Raw genomic sequence first — 18,926 nt, 5'->3', positions numbered from 1 at the left:
CTAGACAGCCACTGTTCAATGGTAGACACAAAATGCTGGAGTAAGTCAGCGGGACAGGCAGCATCTCTGGAGAGAAGGAATGGGTGACATTTCGGGTCGAGACCCTTCTTTAGACATGAGCCACTGTTCAATGATAGGATGCCAAGGAATTAAAAACTGAGTAACCAGTAACTCATTATCATTTTGTCTCTCCCTGGTGATCCTCCACAGTACGTTGGGAATCAAGTGCAAAGTCCACACTGAACATTTGTCTCGAGATAAAAGCCATTATGGTTTAATTCTGCCTTGTCTGCAATCCTTGAATACAAATAAATACAACTTCCAAAATATTTTGTACACCATTTCTGTGTGGATTTGCCTGAACCACCGAGTTACTCCAGCATTTTGTGTCATTCTGCGTGCACTTTCCAGTTTAGGGGAGAACTGTTATGTAGCCAAGTTCATCAGTGCTGGTTAGATGCTGTAAAGAATGATGTTCCCATCTTAGGCACAATCAGGCAAATACAATAGCATCCTGGCACAAAGTCTAAAATCTGGTCTACTGGGCAAACATTTCATTGATTGGTCAGATGTGAACCAAAGTTCCAACAGTCCCATATTTGACTCTGGTAATAAGCCAAATATATGAACTAAAAATTTGGCAGCCTTATGTTGGGTCTCTCTGAATGGGGACCTCCAATTTGATATGTGAAAATACAAAAATTATCTACTGCAGATATCCCTAAAAACCTTTGACCTCCTCTAAATATCACCAAAGACCTAATAAAGAAACCAGACACAATTTCACTTAATGCAGTAATGGTTTATCATCAATGGTTTAGCAGATTATCATTAGACTAGGAGCAGACAGATGTTATTATCAAAAGAATAGCTGCTAGCATTCAAATATAACTAACACATTCATCACAGTATTCCTGCGGGGAGGGAAACTGCAACCTTCACGTGGTCCACCCTGTTTCGACTAACGCAATCAACTCGACATACACAAACAACTGGATCAAATAGAACAAGGTGACCTACAACTTCAGGCTGTGCACACCATACACAAGAAGTATTCCTACCAAACCAACAGAGCTATTGCTTAAAGACGTTCATTCCCTCCATCATCTACAACTTGGGATTGCAGACAAAGCTAAGTATGGGGAATGCGTGGGTGTTGATCTGTAATAAATAGGCAAACATCTCAGAATCTTTCCACAGCTAAAATTAACTTCCACAATGAAAATAATTTAAAGGTCAGAGGTCTGACACAGCAGTACTGCCAAAGTGAAGATGGCACTAAAAGGAACCACTGCAAAATAGTGCAAAGCCAGGGCCTCCTGATCTTATGAAGAAAGCCAACAGGATTCAGATGTTTCGCACAACATTGTTTATAGGACTGCATATCCCCATACTGACTATCGCAAATCGTTCAGATCAGATGATTATGTAAAATTGCCTCTGGTTATGGACTATAACTAGGGATAAGCTAATGAATAAGTTATAGACTAGATTTCAAGGTGCTAAAATCACTTCTGGAGGAAGTCAGTCTGTTGAGCAGAATCTGTGGAGAGAGAAATTTGTCAGCATTTTGGGTTAAAATTCTGCATTAGGATTGAGCGTACAGAGGGAATTAAGCAAGAAAAGAGGAGCGGGGAAGTTGAAACGGGAAAATAGGTAGACCAAAGATAGAAGGATAATCTACGGATAGGGAGATTTTTGGGAAGGGTGTGGGTGGTTGTGAGGTTGGAAGACAGATATGGGTGGGTGATAGGTGGAAGCACACAAGAAGAAAATATTTTTTAAAAGGTCAGATGGAACCAGGTCAGGGGACAGAAGAGTGAAGGTGGAGACTGAGAAGCAGGAATACAAAGGGTACCAATGCTGAAGTCCAATAGGAAGGAATTGAAAATGGCAACCATTAGAGGAGAGTGTGATAGGGTTTGGGTGGAAGGGTTACGTGGAAATAGAACAAAAATGGGAGGCACAAAGTGCTGTACTAATTGAGTAGGTCAGCAGCATCTTTGGAGAACATGGATAGGCAATGTTTCAGGGAGGGGGTGAGGGGATTGTATGTGGGTTAGTTACCTAAATTTGGGAATTCCTTGTTCATACCATTCGGTTGTAAGCTACCCAAGCAGAATAAGAGGTGTTGTTCCTCCAGTTTTGTGTTTGGCCTCATTCTGGTCATGGACGAGACCCAGTATAGAAAGGTCAGTATGGGAATGGAAAGGGGAGTTAAAAACGGTTAGCAACCAGGAGAACCAGCGAGCCCTGGTGGGCCAAGTACCAGTGTTCATGAAAACAATTGCCTCTTCCACCCTGGGTCTTGCTGATGTAAAGAAAGCAGTTTATAGGGAAACACCAGAGCTACATGATCAATTAGATTTTTTTTAAAGAAAGCAATATAATGATGGATTGAGTAAGCTCTTCCTTTCTTTATGTTGTAAACAATCACCTCATGGTTACACCCACAAACTGCCGACTGGTTTATGCATCAGCAATTATGCGTCAAGGTGACCTTCAAAAGCAGCGTTTCAGATTTGCATAACAGGTTACGACTAATAAGTATAATCATTACAGACTTTCCTAACAAAGGTAGAGAAAAGTCTTTCAAGATCTAAATCACCTCACACTGGAACCTTTGCTTCTCTTCTTGAAAGTTACCCTATAGTTTTACATTCTAAAGAGCTTCTTTCTTCTCTTCCTCCTGCTTTCCCAACCCAAATCCTCAGAGGCAAAAATCCTGAGAAAATGAAGTCGAATACCAATTAAGGGCATGACATTTTGCATCATGCGTGGCATTGAAATTGGTACCCTGCATAGCATCAAATTCATGCAACTTTTGTATGCGTGAATTTCACCCCTATTGTAGCAATGTTACAACATTTTGAGATTTTAAAAATCAAGTCTGCAATTTAAAGAATTTAAAGATAAAGCATAAAAAGAAGTTTAATTTGACACCTAATTCACTTTCGTATCTTCAGTATTAAAAAAGTTATGGCCATTTTCATTCTCGGGAATTAGCATCTTGTTCCCTATCGATTTTGCATTGACTTAACACAAAAGCTGTGATCGAGGACAGTCAAAAGCCCATAACTTTCTTAAACATTAAGAGAACTGAATGAAATTTTCAGTTATTACAGATTGAAGCATTCTGAAACAAATATAAAACATCTTACTTGGATGACCTGAAATTAAAGCATATTATTAGTTAACCTAATTGTAGTTAATTACAAAATTGACCGTTGTGACGGAAATAGTAATAAACACGCAGACTGCCTTGAAAATTCAAAAATGTGATATTCTCAAGATTAGAACTTTAAGATTTAAGAGAGTTAGATAGAGCTCTAGGGGCTAGTCAAGGGATATGGGGAGAAGCAGGCACGGGTTATTGATAGGGGACGATCAGCCATGATCACAATGACTGGTGGTGCTGGCTCGAAGGGCAGAATGGCCTCCTCCTGCACCTATTTTCTACATTTCTACGTTTCTATGTAATATTATTGTATTATATGCTGTAAGTCCATAACAGATGGGTAAATAAATTACAATTTCTAGCAATAGACCAAGTCTTTATGGACAAGATCAGTTGCTAGCTGGTACATTGGCATATCATCATCATACTCCTCAGATTGTAACCAATAAGCAACTCTGTATACCTTGCTTTTTCCTCAACTTTTCAATTTTGGCATTGTAAACTATAAGTTTTTGCTCTTTAAACCATACATGACATGCCTTTCTGCCCACTACTTTCCCATTAAGAATGTCCTGTGGATTCTATTTCTTAAGAAAAGGATATTTTTTTTAAATAGCCTAAGTATCCAAATAATAAACTAATCCCATTCACACAAGAATTCACAATATAACATGATTTTTAAATCTAACTGTCATGAATTTACATACCAGATGAAAGGAATTTAATGTTTAATTCCCATAAATTAATCTAGAAACATCCACTTAATATAATCAAAATTTTAATTTATTTGTAAAATACATGGGACTAAAACTGATATCTAGTATAAAAATATTATGGGTAGGCAATAACACAAAATATAGACGATTTAGATGCTCTTATGACATGATTGTCCAAAAATAAGAGCATTTAAATCATCTTACGAGTGGGTTTTTATGGAACACGATCGATTGGAACGTTGCATTTGTGGTGAATTTGAACCCCATATCAGCAGGAAAAACACTGCCAGTTCGTATGGGGCTCAAATCACATTTTCGCAACGTAAAATTAGATTAAAGCCATCCTACAAAGCAAGTTTATATGTAAAATACATGATTTAACCTTTATTTTGTCCCGTCCTTGAGATCCATCACGTTGTAGGCGTTGAGGGCGTCAGAAATCGCTTTTTACTTTAATCAAATTATGAAATTGTCTCACGATTAAATTTAAAAAAAATCGGGAACATAAGTTGGATCAATTATTCTTCGGCAGCCTGCAGCCCGAGGAAATCCGCCTCCAACAGGCAGTAGAAAACGGCATTTTAATCCCCCCCTCAAAGGCGCCAAAGTCGCGCACACGTCCAGTGGCTAAACTGCAGCGCCGCTGAAGGTAATTTTTATAACATCGCTACCTATTGTGTCTGCAGAGCCTTCTTATTTTATGTAAGCAGCTGGTTTATTCTATAACCAGTGTTGGAAAAGGAAGTCGGGACAAAGATTGCCTTACACCACAAACAGAAGGCAAATGTTTCATTTAAAGGTTTCTACATCACATATTCAGCAAGCTCAATGAGACATATCAATATTCAGAGATAATCAGAGAGATGGCAGATGTACCCATTGGCATAGGGAATACCCAGTAAAGCTGGGGACACTAGAGGACCTGGCAAATGTAACAACAGGATCACAGCAGAATGAATGAATAATTAACTCATGACTATCCCCGCAGCGAACTAAGTACTTATCTCTCAGAATCGCAAAAGGGCAACGTGGTAAGTGAAACAATGTTCCCTTTAATTTCAGCAGTTCATGTGCGCACATTTCTTGTATTGTGGAATTGTATATGCTGTTACAAATGTGTGTGCGCACTGAATTCTTGTGCAAATATCAACCTGAAGTTATTTAATGGTATTTTTGCCATAACCTCTCTCTCATGGCTAATAAAACTATATTGCCATTTTAATATAATACAAATGTAATAATTGTAGAAATATGAATGCAGTTTATGATGTTATGTATTCAGTTAAGATTTTGTCCTTTACTTTGAAGCTTGAACTACTTTGTTCAGTTTTGTTTTTCCATTAAACAAACAAGTTTGTATGTAATATGAGTACATTTATGACATACAGATTCTTGAATGCTTTTGTTTTTCAAATGAAACAGTTCTTTCTTTTAACACTGTAACAAGTCCTCACCCACTCCCTCTCTCCTCCCACTTCTCTCCTCCCCCTCTCTCCTCCACCTCTCCCCCCTCCTTGTTCCTTGATGGTTTATTAACAATTTTCAAAAAGCAAATTACGGATGGGCATTTCCCACTAATGTTCAGCTTTTGCTGCAATTGGTAATTATGAAACTGCAATTATTCTGCATAAGACAATGATCAACATGAACTGAAAGCTCCAGGAAAATGAATCCACTGTATTATCTTCAGGCGATTCAATAATCAGAATGTTAAGCTTCATGAATCATGCCATATGGAACATATAACCAAATGCACCCGATCAATGTAAGCTGACGTAATGCATGATATTGCACGCAGACAAACCACATACGGCAAACTTGATAAGATCCTTAGAAACCATGGACATGCTGCTTAGAATTATGAATTATTGTTGTAATTTAGCATGACAGCTAAAGTGGAAATAAAAACATTGGTTTTTTTATCTATGAATTGTGGAGACCTTTGTTTCTATCAATCTGAACAAACCTACCAACAATTTATGTAACTATCAAAATGAATGGAGAACTAATAGTTTATTCGAAGTCCGTACCTTTAAATGTTTAGAATGCATGCCAAACCAAATATTATGTGCAGCTAAAAAGATTACAATTGTGAATGTAGTTTAACTTCAATATATCCATTTTCACAAATGGTGTAAGTACTTTTGAGATAATCTCCTTCATAACTGTAGAAACACATTACATTAATACTGCATAGCCTTTCACGTATCAATGACCAGATCGAAACCGCACAACCATCAAATATTGAAAAAAGGTGAAAATTTGCCAGAATCTACATGTCATTATAAAATAAAATGTAACCAAGATCTAACTAGACCTGCAATAACTTCTGGCTTAGCTTTTGCTACTATACAAAGTAAACATCTTCTCCAGTTTGTAGTTTCATGCAAAATTACACAAGAAACATGTGTTCACATAATGGATCCACTAGGATAATATTAAGCAGGGAAAAATAAAACAATTTATCTGGAATAAACATTTGTCTATTTGTGATTTGCCTATCGTAGGAGATGGTACCAAGGATTGAGATGTGTACTAAATGCTTATTCACTTCAAAGGAAGTTTTACATCAAGAAAATGAAAGCTAAATTATATAGGCCAGTAGCCATTATCAAACCACACAGGCATGTCTTATCTAATGATTGGGATGAATAGTCCAATGAAAATCCATCCCGGGGATTTAATGTATGTTGATGTGGTTTCGCCACAAATTGACTGTCAACAATCATTAGGATTGCTCAGTAAGGTTAGCAAATTGACTTTTAATTTAATGGAGGAAAGAATCATCACATAAAATTCCATGGTGGAAAGAGTAGAACAAACATTCAATGAAAAATTGACCTTTTCCTTGTAATTAATATGTTATGGTTTCCAGACCATTACATGTCTAAATTAAGATGTCAAGCAAAATTGTAGGGTGATAATGTATTTATAAAGCTGTTGGGTTCTAAGGGTGGATTACGTGGATCTTCTGAAAGGTCAAAATGTTCTGTTAATAAACTTGAACCAGGTGTAAAATACCCACATTTAAATCCTGTAAAATAGGGCAGACAGATAAGACTACATCAGTAATTATTATGTCAGTCTGTCATTAGGTAGGGCAAGCTTCTGAAGCAAAACAAAAAAAAATTCCCATATATATTATATATGGTATAAAGTGTAACACAAACTGAAAAGGAAACATATAAAGCACTTATGTCCATCAATATATTTAAAAAGGATGAAAATAATGTTCAGATTTTATAACTCGTGATATTGATTTTGCATATAAATAGGTGACCTGCATTTTCTCATCAAGATTGCTTTTCCATCAAATGCACACTTCTGGCAAAATTTGTTTGCATTTCAGGTTTCTGGTGTTGGTAGGTCTTTTATTTCTATTATAGCACAGGACAAGAAAGTTTTTTTTCTTTCACAATTTTTTTTTTCACATTCTGAGGAATAAAATCTATGCCGAATCCAGGTGAATCTTGTTAGAAATGCTTGAAGCTATCAAGGGTTATTTTTATTTGTATAATACATGTAATAACTCTTTTAGAAAATCAGTCAATTTCAGTTCAAAATAACAGAATGTTCCATCTTAGAAAAGCTCAGTCCATACTATGGTTAATAAAAAGCTATTCCAAAATAATGTCTACCAATTAAAGATTTTCTTTTCCATTGAACTCAATGGTATGAAAACTGGGTGAGCTAAGTACGAATGTACGGTTCATGTTGTGAAATTTATTCACATCGTCACATTTGTCGTATTCTAAATTGGAGGTTTTGCTGCTTTGTAACAAATAAAATATTATGACATACTATATAATCTGCATCAATGGTCGATATGTGTTTGTCTAGCCAAAGATAAAATACAAATCATGAGATTTACTGCTGCAAATAAAGATATCCTGATCAATTTGCAATAATGATTTCCTTTTTGACCTGCAAGTAACAATTTCAGAACTTTAGGTGAGAAAAAAAGAACAAAATATTATCTTTTGTTTTCTTTGACTCTTTAAGATCATGTTGTTGTCTTTAGTTTGATACTAGAAACACATTGCATGCGTGATGAAGGTAACCTTTATCTACATATTATATACTATCCCCTGTATACTGTTTATAAAATGTTATAACCTTGTAATTTAACTGCTAGCTTGTTTCATGTTATATACAAAGCCTTATTTCACTTTCCAACAAAGAACCTTCAAATGATCTATTGCCTTCAGACTGGGAGAATTTGACTTGAGATTACTGCAGGATTAATTATTGTACTGCCAGGGAATATGCTTGGGCTATTGTCAGGTCAGAGCAAAATGTGAATCTAAAAATTGTTTATGTCAAGAGTTTTATAGCTTGTAAAACTAATCATACTGGCACTCAAGACCATAACATCCAGCTGATGACAAGTAAACACTTAAAACTCTAGTCCTCAGCTGAATATCTATTTACATTCTTTTTCTCGAATAACAAAGGTTGATTTTTTACTCATTCCACTGAGCAGGAACAAGATAGATCCTTCTCTTCTTTCAGCACTTGGCAATCTTACGCCAGTGCACCTCTCTACTCACTTCTTTCCCTGCAACCACCACTTTATGCCATGGTGAAAGGTCGCAGAAGAACAGAAGCGTGTACATAACAGCATGGCATAACTGTAATTTTGATCCCAATAGATTTTACTTGAAACTTCAACCGAAAATCTTGTTAAACACACACTCAGAATTTTGTTCATTCTAAACCACAAATCTGAAATAATGCTTCATGTAAAATTATAACACTATTTTTGCAGAAAAAAAGTATATTTCCTGAAGATAAAAAGGCAAATACATATTTACAATCAATGTCAATATCTCACGATCTTTAGCTGTTTCTATTTGATTTTTTCTTTCCCTCCCTTTCTCCTTAATTACCTCATGCTAATAAAATAAATATTTATTTCTACCTATCTGAAGTTTTTAAATGTCTTCTACATCTTTCTGACTAATTTTTTTTTAAAAATGAATCAGATCAATATTTAAAACCATTATTTTGCTAATTTTGCAAAATTCAGATGAAGCACCCTGGATGCCAAGACTAGACTTTCATTTTAAAGTTATTGGATAATGAAAATGTTTGTTAGCTGTAATTATGTTACTGTTAGATTGGTATTTTTTCAGGTCTATCATATTAGAACATTAATTGAAAACTTATTTCCTCTTGTGAGAGGCAAAAACAGCAGGTGGAAAACGTTTAAAGAAAGTTCATAGCAATTCATGCAGCTTATTTGCTTTATGCAATTAGTAAACATTTTTTTTTATGTTGGACTTTTAACTTGATTACAATATACAAATAAGAAATGCAATCCAATTCACATAATTAGACTGCTACTGAGACAACAAAGTGTAATGCAGGATATGTAATGTACACATCACAGAAAGTGCACAGAGGCATACTACTTACATTAAAAACATCTACAGGTAAAGATGTGTTGATAATTGTTACCAGTAATTTGTTAGTAGTCCACCATTCTAGAGCTGAAGACAAAAGCTAGACTGCATTGAGATGTTATAAAGGTTCTGAGTGAAATTTTAAAACACTATGGCAAGAACAATATGAGAGTTACTCTCAAGTGGTAAAGACAGTTTTTGGTTCATTGGCCTTCAACAATCAGGGTAGTGAGTATAGAAGTTAGGACATGATGTTATAGTTGTACAAGAGGTGGATGAGGCTGCATTTGAAGTACTGTGTTCTGTTTTGATCACACTGCTGTAGGAAGGATTGGATTAAGCTAGAAGCTAGAAAGAGTGCAGAGAAGATTTAAGTGGATGTTGCCGGGAATCGAGGGCCTGAGCTATAGGGAGAGATGGGGCAACCTAGCACGTTATTCCTTCGAGCGCAGGAGGTTAAGGGGTGATCTTATAGAGCTGCATAAAATCATGAGGGGGATAGATAAGATGAAATGCACAGGCTCTTTTTACCCAGGGTAGGAAAATCAAGAACCAGAGGACTTGAGTTTTAGGTGAGATGGGAAAGATTTAATGTGAACCTGAGGGGTAACTTTTTCACTCAGAGGATGGTGGTATATGGAATAATTTGCCAGTGGAGGCAAGTACAATGACAACATTTAAAAGACAGGTAGGTACATGGATAGGAAAGGTTTAGTGTGATATGAACCAGATGAAGGTAAAATGGGACTAGTTTAGATGGGACATTGTGACCGGCATGGGGCAAAGGGCTTATTTCCATGACTCTCTTTGACTTTCTTTCTTCCCCTCGCTCTAATCCTAGCCAGTGCTTGGTCATATATTAAAATTACTGAAGTATATTTACCTGGTTGTAATCACACAACTCTTTGCAAAACCATAATGTGTTGAAATTGACCAATAGTTTCCGTACATTACCATAGGGAATATGTTTCAAAATTGCTTCATTGAGTAAGAAATACTTCTATTATTTTAATTTTATGAAGAGCATTATACATATCCATGAAGAATAAAGGTCAGGACTTGATACCACCAATGTTAGATAGGAGCTAATCTGATTGCGATCAACAGTGAAATGAGCAAGGTCAGGCAGAAGGAAGAAACTACTCAACATTACGAACTCTGTAATACACAAACTGTAAATTTATCAAAGTGTTCAGTCCAGATACTGATAATCATGAGCCGCCTTATCAACTGGATAAGATAAAACAAACATCTGCATTTATATGTTTAAGAAGGAACTGCAGATGCTGGAAAATTGAAGGTAGACAAAAGTGCTGGAGAAACTCAGCGGGTGAGGTCTGAAAAAGGGTTTCGACCCAAAACGTTACCTATTTCCTTCGCTCCATAGATGCTACCTCACCCGCTGAGTTTCTCCAGCACTTTTGTCTACCTTCTGCATTTATATAGTGCATTTCAGAACCAGATGATGTCCCAAAGAATCACATTTTCAAATACTGCCACTACTGTAATATAGGAAAGATAGCAGCTAATTTGCATGCTCCGTTCATTCACAAATGGCAATGCAATTACAACCAGTCAATCCACCTTCTTCTAACTGATCTTGATTAAGAAATAAATGTTGTCCAGGAGAGAATTCACCGTCCCTAAAATATCCCATAGCCAAGTCAATGGGCCCTCAGTTTAGAATTCCATTCCAAAAACTACCACTTGCTCTCTCAGTAGTGAAGTGGAATGGCATCCTACATATTTGTGCCCAGTCATGCCAACCGAGTCAAAAGTGACACATTCTGGTCAGTGAGAATTTGATAGAGCATGCATTGCACGTAATTTGGTACATAAATTTACCTTGTTCCATATGGAGATTATAAATTGTTTGCCCGTATTCCATTGACCACTGGAGTTGGTAGCTACATGGAAATTTTACTGTGTGCTCTTTCACTCATCTTTTGCAGCTCTGCATTTAATAAAGTTATTCTACCCTCTGTATTAACTTGGTGACAAAATGCAAATGTAAAAAAATGTACATCATTTAGAATGAATCGAGACTTCATGTTCAATCTGACATCAGGACTTAAAATGATCGTCAAGTCTTCAATTTCACTTGAATTGCACTTGATTTACAAAACATGTGCAAAAATATGAGAACGCGATATAAGCAGGTTGAAATTAAAACAAGAACTCTGCAACAGGGCAGCTTACTAAAGCAGAAATACTGGGAAGGTTCTAGATAATATTTTACATGGTTTTACTTTCCAAAATATATTGTTTAAATTATGTAGCATTTTTCCTAGTAATACATGCTTTCTTCATTAATGTTGAATCTAAATAAATATATTTGGCAGGGAACACATATCACAAATCATTTCTTTTTACATTTTGACAAATATATTGTCCATTAGATTATACCACCTGCTCCTCTGTCCTCATTTTTGTTGCTTCAATAATCAGATTAATTTTAATGACAATGTCAGGATGGTATTTTTGTCACATTCATCCAATTAATATAATTATTTCAAGGCAATTAGGACTCATCTAACTAAGTGGATTATGACATCCTACTAGATGATATGGAATCAAAAATTGGATAGGGCTAGATTCAGAATACATAACTAACTCCCATTTGGCTGGGTGCAGCAAAATGTGTGCTGCTTGCTCATTAATGTGAATGTTTACCACAGTACTTAAAACCAGTCAGCATTTCTTAACTCAAAGGAGTTTAGTGGCTGTAACCACTGATGGAAGTCATTGCAGTTGCAGCAGCTTGTTAAGAACAATAACTGAACCAGTCATTGGAGGTCTTGACAAATGAGGAGGAAAGAGGTCCAACCCTTCAAAGGAACTAAATCTCTCTAGTAGGTACCAATGGTAGAAGGTACAGTAGCTGTCAATGGTAACTTGGGGAGTTAAGCCTCAAGGTCATGATTGGCATGCCATCAAAATCCTTTAACACCTACAAAATAAGCAAATTAAAATACGTGATATTTTCCATTATATAGGAAGTTGCTCAATTCACCACCTCGCCTATCATTCAACTATCAATAGCCAATATCAATCATGAATTAGACCAATCATGCTACAGAATATATTTACACACTTATCCTCCCTTTATGTCTCACAGCTATACATCACTAATTGCACAGTAATTCAACTACGGTAAGCATACCACTTTATCGCATGCACAAGGAAGCACATGACTGGTGCCACAACTGCAAAATGAAAGGGAAAGCCAAAGCTGCGATGTTTAACCACCCAGGAGGGCAGTCACTAGTAATTACTGAGACAGCCATTATGGAAACAGTGGCCAGTATCTGTTAATGATGATGGTGCGCTCAAATCTAATCCTACTTTCAACCTTTCACTTCTCAATCATCCACTGTCTTTTCTGATTGTGGGATACAGATGGTGTAAGCAAACACCTCTCACTTTTATGCTTCCTTCCGTAACTCTATCCTGTGTCTTTTCATTGTCAACACAGGAGTGAAACAGGGACATGATACTTTAGCAGCAAGCTAGCAAAGATGGAGGTGCACTATTAATCTACCAGGCAATTGCAACCCCAGCAGAGGGACTGGCATGTTGAATTCTGTGGAAGTTAGCATTGGATCTATACATGTGTTTGTTGAGTTACTGGGCATGTGTGGCTTGTTTCAAGGGCAAGAAGAATGACTAGACCAATTATAAACTTCTGGAGGAAAAAGGTACAGGCAGTTATTACAGCAATGTACTCACTGTATTTTGTTGGGACAGCCTACAGAAGACTGGTTGCACTGCATAATTCTTGGTGCACTGGAAACTTAATGAAAAGTAGACATGCAATGTCATGAATCACAGTTCTGGCGATTGAAGTCTGCACATAGCTTGGAACCCATCCTTTCCACTGTGGGCATTTTCAGCACTTGCAGACCCAACTTTCATGCACCATCCGATGGCAGGTTTCAAGCTTCCATTGCAGCAGAAGCTGCAGCCACAAGTGCCTATATGCTGCAGTCGATGCCCAACAAATGTCACACAAGCTAGACAAAAATGCTGGAGAAACTGAGCGGGTGAGGCAGCATCTATAGAACGAAGGGAATAGGCAATGTTTCGGGTCGAAACCCTTCTTCAGACAATATCACACAAGCTACACATTGTATTATTTTGTCTTTGTATAGCAGAATTCTAAAGGGCTTTGCAAGTATGACATGATTCCAGCAATCTGCCCTTCAACAGACTACGGCAATTTTGAGGCACAATCACAGATGAGATGCAAGGTGACTTGGATAGGCTGGGTGAGTGGGCAAATGCATGGCAGATGCAGTATAATGTGGATAAATGTGAGGTTATCCACTTTGGTGGCAAAAACAGGAAAGTAAACTATTATCTGAATGGTGGCCGATTAGGAAAAGGGGAGATGCAACGAGACCTGGGTGTCATGGTACACCAGTCATTGAAAGTAGGCATGCAGGTGCAGCAGGCAGTGAAGAAAGCGAATGGTATGTTAGCATTCATTGCAAAAGGATTTGAGTATAGGAGCAGGGAGGTTCTACTGCAGTTGTACAGGGTATTGGTGAGACCACACCTGGAGTATTGCGTACAGTTTTGGTCTCCAAATCTGAGGAAAGACATTCTTGCCATAGAGGGAGTACAGAGAAGGTTCACCAGACTGATTCCTGGGATGTCAGGACTTTCATATGAAGAAAGACTGGATAGACTTGGCTTGTACTCGCTAGAATTTAGAAGATTGAGTGGGGATCTTATAGAAACTTACAAAATTCTTAAGGGGTTGGACAGGCTAGATGCAGGAAGATTGTTCCCGATGTTGGGGAAGTCCAGGACAAGGGGTCACAGTTTAAGGATAAAGGGAAAATCCTTTAGGACCGAGATGAGAAAAACATTTTTCACACAGAGAGTGGTGAATCTCAGGAACTCTCTGCCACAGAAGGTAGTTGAGGCCAGTTAATTGGCTATATTTAAGAGGGAGTTAGATGTGGCCCTTGTGGCTAAAGGGATCAGGGGGTAAGGAGAGAAGGCAGGTACAGGATACTGAGTTGGATGATCAGCCATGATCATATTGAATGGCGGTGCAGGCTCGAAGGGTCGAATGGCCTACTCCTGCACCTATTTTCTATGTTTCTTTGTTTCCATGTTTCTATGTTTCTCCACGGACAACAAATCTTTGCTTTCTACCAATTGCAAATTACTTTTTGTTTATAAGGTTTTTGTTCAGGTTGGATGAAAAAAAATTGCTCAAAATTGATTTGGTTTTGACTTTTATTGTTCACTGTGTCTCAGTGGATGGCAAGAGGCGAACAATAATGAAATGGATAATTCAAATGTGGTCACTAGCACCAAAGATGAAGTGTTTTTTTCTCAGACAGCATGAAAGGGGCCTCAGAAATTGCCTCCTCTCTTTCTGGTCTCCTCCTCCTGCTTGGTGGCAGCTGGGAAAGTGATGATCAACGCTGTGATGCATAAAACGTAAGATTGAATGTGTAGTCCCGTTTTGTTACGTATTCCAGACCACAGCATATTAGACTGTGAATCAGTTTACTCAGTTATGTGGTTCCTGAAGGAGCCAAGAGCCAATCAGTTGGAATGTACCCCCATGGTTTGACACGGTGGTGAAGATTGGAGGGAATATTAACCTGTTTCTAAATAACTAGATTGTGGTTGTTATCCAGTATCAAGCAGTGACAATAATGATTCACTGGAAAAAAATCAAAGCTGCACCTGTAGGGAGTAGAATCTCTTGCAGTTGCAGAATATCACACCTTTCAAATGTAGTGCCCTGATAGTGATACAAGATAGTGATACAATGACACCCTGCACCTTGTGAAGCCTGTGATCTAATTAAATCCATGAGCTGCTGGTACCTGTATTTTAGTCAAAGGTGATGAATTCCATTCCCCAGAAATAAAATGGTCTCCCAATGCAGGAGTGTCATGCTAACCAACCAGACCCTGGCTGGCAAAAAAATCAAATTAGATGGTTTTGCTGTGCTGTATAACCACTGACAATACAATCTTGTCTTTGCAATGCAATGCATCTTCCTACTGAAGTGGATCATCCCTGGAATTTCACCTTGCTAACTTGCATGTACAACTACTTCAAATGGTCTATTGATGAACCTCTTCTCCTTCTTCTTCTACAATGCCTCCTCTGCCATCCACTCCTCCTGCACACCAAGAGGAAATGTCACTAGAGTCTGCAAAGCCCTGCCAGGACGCATTTCTTAGTTTTGCATCACCATTCCCCATAAAGTGCAGAAACTGCAATTGAGATAACCACCAGGAAGCAATATTTCTCTCCATCCAATCTCAACTTCAAAACAGACAGCAAAAAGCCTGCAAATAATTGAAGGTCTATTTAAAATCAAAAACAAAAGCTGCTAATGCTGGAAATTTAAACTAAAAACTGAAAAACTGAAATGCTCAACAAGTCAGGCAGCATCTGTGAAAAGAGAAACAAAGTCAACGTTTCGGGGTGATGACCTTTCACCAATTATCTGATTGGTTAGAGTATTTGTTGTGAGCCAAGCTACTTGGCCAAGAATTTATTTGTGGATCTAGCATCAACAAATTGGCCCTTTGTTGTAAACAGTACACAAACCAGATATTTTCCAGCCTTTGAAAAGAACAATAGATACCAAGTCCCCTTATCCATTAGTCTGCATGTATAACTAGATTTTAAAAGATGCACTGTTGCCCATCTGATTTGTGCATGATTAGAATTAATATTACATTATAATTCTTAATCTAAGAAAAAACTGAACCATCTCCCAAGTTCATTCTCTATTTCACAGACACCATTGTGTGTGAAATATTCAATTCATTTGAACTCACTGATAATATTATCAAGATATGTGCAACCATCTCAGTCCATTTAAAATATAAATGGTTCTCTCTGACAGTTAATATGTTCAATTTATTCTCTGTAAATCAAATGCGCTTTGATTCATAACAATACGATGGACATTTCTTACAATTTGAAAATCAAGTTATCGTGAAAAGGTTTTTTTTATTTTAAAAAATCTACCAAAATGTTTGATTCTGGGGGGGGAGGAGGAGGAAGGAGGGAGGTTCCCGATTTATTGCACGGTTAATATCTTCCTTTGCGATTCTTAATGGCAAGATTTATCCATTCGCTGTGCACATAATCGTCCACTGGGCCGTCGATAATGAATGCATTGAAATATGTTCCCCTTACAATAAAATGAGCAAGTGTTCAAACCTTTACCTTGAGCCTTTCTGACACTCCGTCGTTGAAGCTGATGGTGAATTCAGCTATTTTGGGTACCCTCAGTTTCCCTTTGTTCTTTTGATCGGATTGGAATTCGGTTCTCGTTTTCACCACAACCTATGATAAAGGAAAATCAGGGTGTGCCAGTTCTTTAAGCTGTGAAGTTATTCGCAACAATTACTGAAAATGTATAAATAAACATAATGGCATAGGAGAAATGAACGGCAATTGTGAGGAATTCTATAATCTACATAATCCTGCCCCACCCTATTCCCCTCTACAGACGTTCTTTCCACTGTTTATTCATTGAGGTCAACAACTAATAACCTAATGGGCTGATTCGGTCAATTTCTATTCGCCTTTACTTAACTTTTGATTGACTGGTAGTAACCCTGGAACTCGATCACAGCTATCATAGTCAAAATGGACTCTCGGGAAATATATTGTCCTTTCCACTTAAAGTGAACTTGTTGAAATTCTTTAGAATGATTGAATAAATAATTTTTCTGGCTCAAAAGCTGTGGGGGTGCATTCCGCTCTGAAGACGCTCAGTACCTTGTCTGGGGCCGGGAACTGCAGATGATTCACATCCAAGGGTGTGATCAAAGGGACGGTGTGAAAATTATCATCGCTACAGGACTGCTTGGCATTCTTTTCGTTCAAGTTACTCCCCAGCTTCACCATTGTTCACGAGGGCGGCTGCTTCACCTGCTTTCCCAACCCTGGAAAAATAAGAGAAAGAGGGGATGGGGGAAGACAATGTTTTGACACGGGGCAAGAAGAACAGTTGGCTCCTTCAGAAAAGAAAAGCTTTCCACAGCATCTGCCCTTTAATCCACGCCGTGAATTTAGTACAATGCCATCCTCTTTTTCAGATAGGAATGGGCAAGAACGAGGTTAGAATACTAATTGACTTATTTCGTGCTCACAGTCTAATAAATCCCAAAGCGATTAATAAAACGCCATATGTTAAAAAAAAACCCAATATAATTTAATCATCGCAGTAATCGCACAACACATACACCCTCGACTCAAAGCTGACAGATGTCAGTGTCCAAAAAATATTTCTTAATGCCAGAATTACGTGCAACATTACATCCATGTAGACCGACCACAATTGTGTGCGTGTACGTGACTATAGATAGAATCATAATAACGGGAAAAAGCCCACGCTACTGAATTCATTCCCCTCCCTGTATGACATGTATAAAGTATAACGGAAATCAGCATTCTCGTTTTCATTTCGGGGAATTGCATTCCGAACGATGACTGCATTGTTATCGATACGTCGCCTGGAAGATTATGCGTAAAGACTCCTTAGCACTTGGAGAATTACGAAGAATTACATTTCAAACATGAAAGGCGAAGCAGGAACACTTGCCCATCGCCCAAAGTATTTGTTTTAATCACACTAGGTGGATGACCATATCCCACTGCTATTGCCCGAGCCCTTCCAGCACAACACATGCACTGATCTGCCGGCCACGGTGTATCACTTATACTTGCCTAATTTTCAACGACGATAATTCACAAAGGAATTTTTAATTCTTCCACAATAGGCTAGCACGCCTTTACATTCATTGTGGACCAACGCGAATGAACATCATTCAAACAACTCGCATATCGTAAATGCCAGTCGCATGTTGCCTTTTTGGAGTTAAATGACGTCGGTTGAAATCCGAACAGTCCGAATTACGTTAGATAACATATGTGGCAGTGTTACTGTTATAATCTTGATGCATACTTACAGTGTAGGTGATTTTTACCTTTACAATGGAAGCACCTAATGTCGCAAGATGGCGTTTGGTAAAGGGAAGCTTTTGCGTAGATTCTGACCAGAGAGCGCTCCTGCCGCAGACTGAACAGGTTTGGTGCTGAAAGTGAAAGCTCCGTGCGCTGCGGGACACTGACGTCCAACCCAGAACCCTCGATGTTCCTTGTTGCATTGTGCAAACAACGCCACCTACTGCATTTACCCTGCAAAATTGTGGTGCCGGATACATCCAAGTGATTGCTGTCTTTTCCAACAGAATTCTAACTGAATTTCTGAAACTGCAGTTCTGGGGGAGTTTTCACTTACTTAAAATTCAAAGTGAAACTTGCCCAAACTGGCAGGCAGCGACTTGGTGAATAGAAACATAGAAACATAGAAATTAGGTGCAGGAGTAGGCCATTCGGCCCTTCGAGCCTGCACCGCCATTCAATATGATCATGGCTGATCATCCAACTCAGTATCCCGTACCTGCCTTCTCTCCATACCCCCTGATCCCCTTAGCCACAAGGGCCACATCTAACTCCCTCTTAAATATAGCCAATGAACTGGCCTCAACTACCCTCTGTGGCAGAGAGTTCCAGAGATTCACCACTCTCTGAGTGAAAAAAGTTCTTCTCATCTCGGTTTTAAAGGAT

The 18,926-nt window shown here is 38.1% G+C and overlaps 1 protein-coding gene across 2 annotated transcripts in view; it reads right to left on the bottom strand.

The window, feature by feature from the left end:
• Window positions 1-18,410, bottom strand: part of nsg2 (neuronal vesicle trafficking associated 2) — an 84,984-nt gene extending 66,574 nt beyond the window's left edge. The window contains exons 1-3 of one of the 2 annotated variants that reach the window (XM_055642981.1): window positions 18,266-18,410; window positions 17,073-17,239; window positions 16,515-16,634 (exon numbers count right to left, since the gene is read on the bottom strand). In XM_055642981.1, the coding sequence (XP_055498956.1) occupies window positions 16,515-16,634; window positions 17,073-17,201 (249 nt within the window). In that variant the 5' untranslated portion in view covers window positions 17,202-17,239; window positions 18,266-18,410. The remainder of the gene's footprint in view (window positions 1-16,514; window positions 16,635-17,072; window positions 17,240-18,265) is intronic. The other variant, XM_055642982.1, reaches the window with a different exon arrangement.
• Between the last annotated feature and the right edge of the window lie 516 nt (window positions 18,411-18,926).

The sequence above is a fragment of the Leucoraja erinacea genome, chromosome 11, assembly GCF_028641065.1.
Source record: "Leucoraja erinacea ecotype New England chromosome 11, Leri_hhj_1, whole genome shotgun sequence".
NCBI classification, from domain to species: domain Eukaryota; kingdom Metazoa; phylum Chordata; class Chondrichthyes; order Rajiformes; family Rajidae; genus Leucoraja; species Leucoraja erinaceus.
The sequence above is the reverse complement of the archived record's forward strand: the minus strand, read 5'-3'. Positions and strand labels throughout refer to the sequence as shown.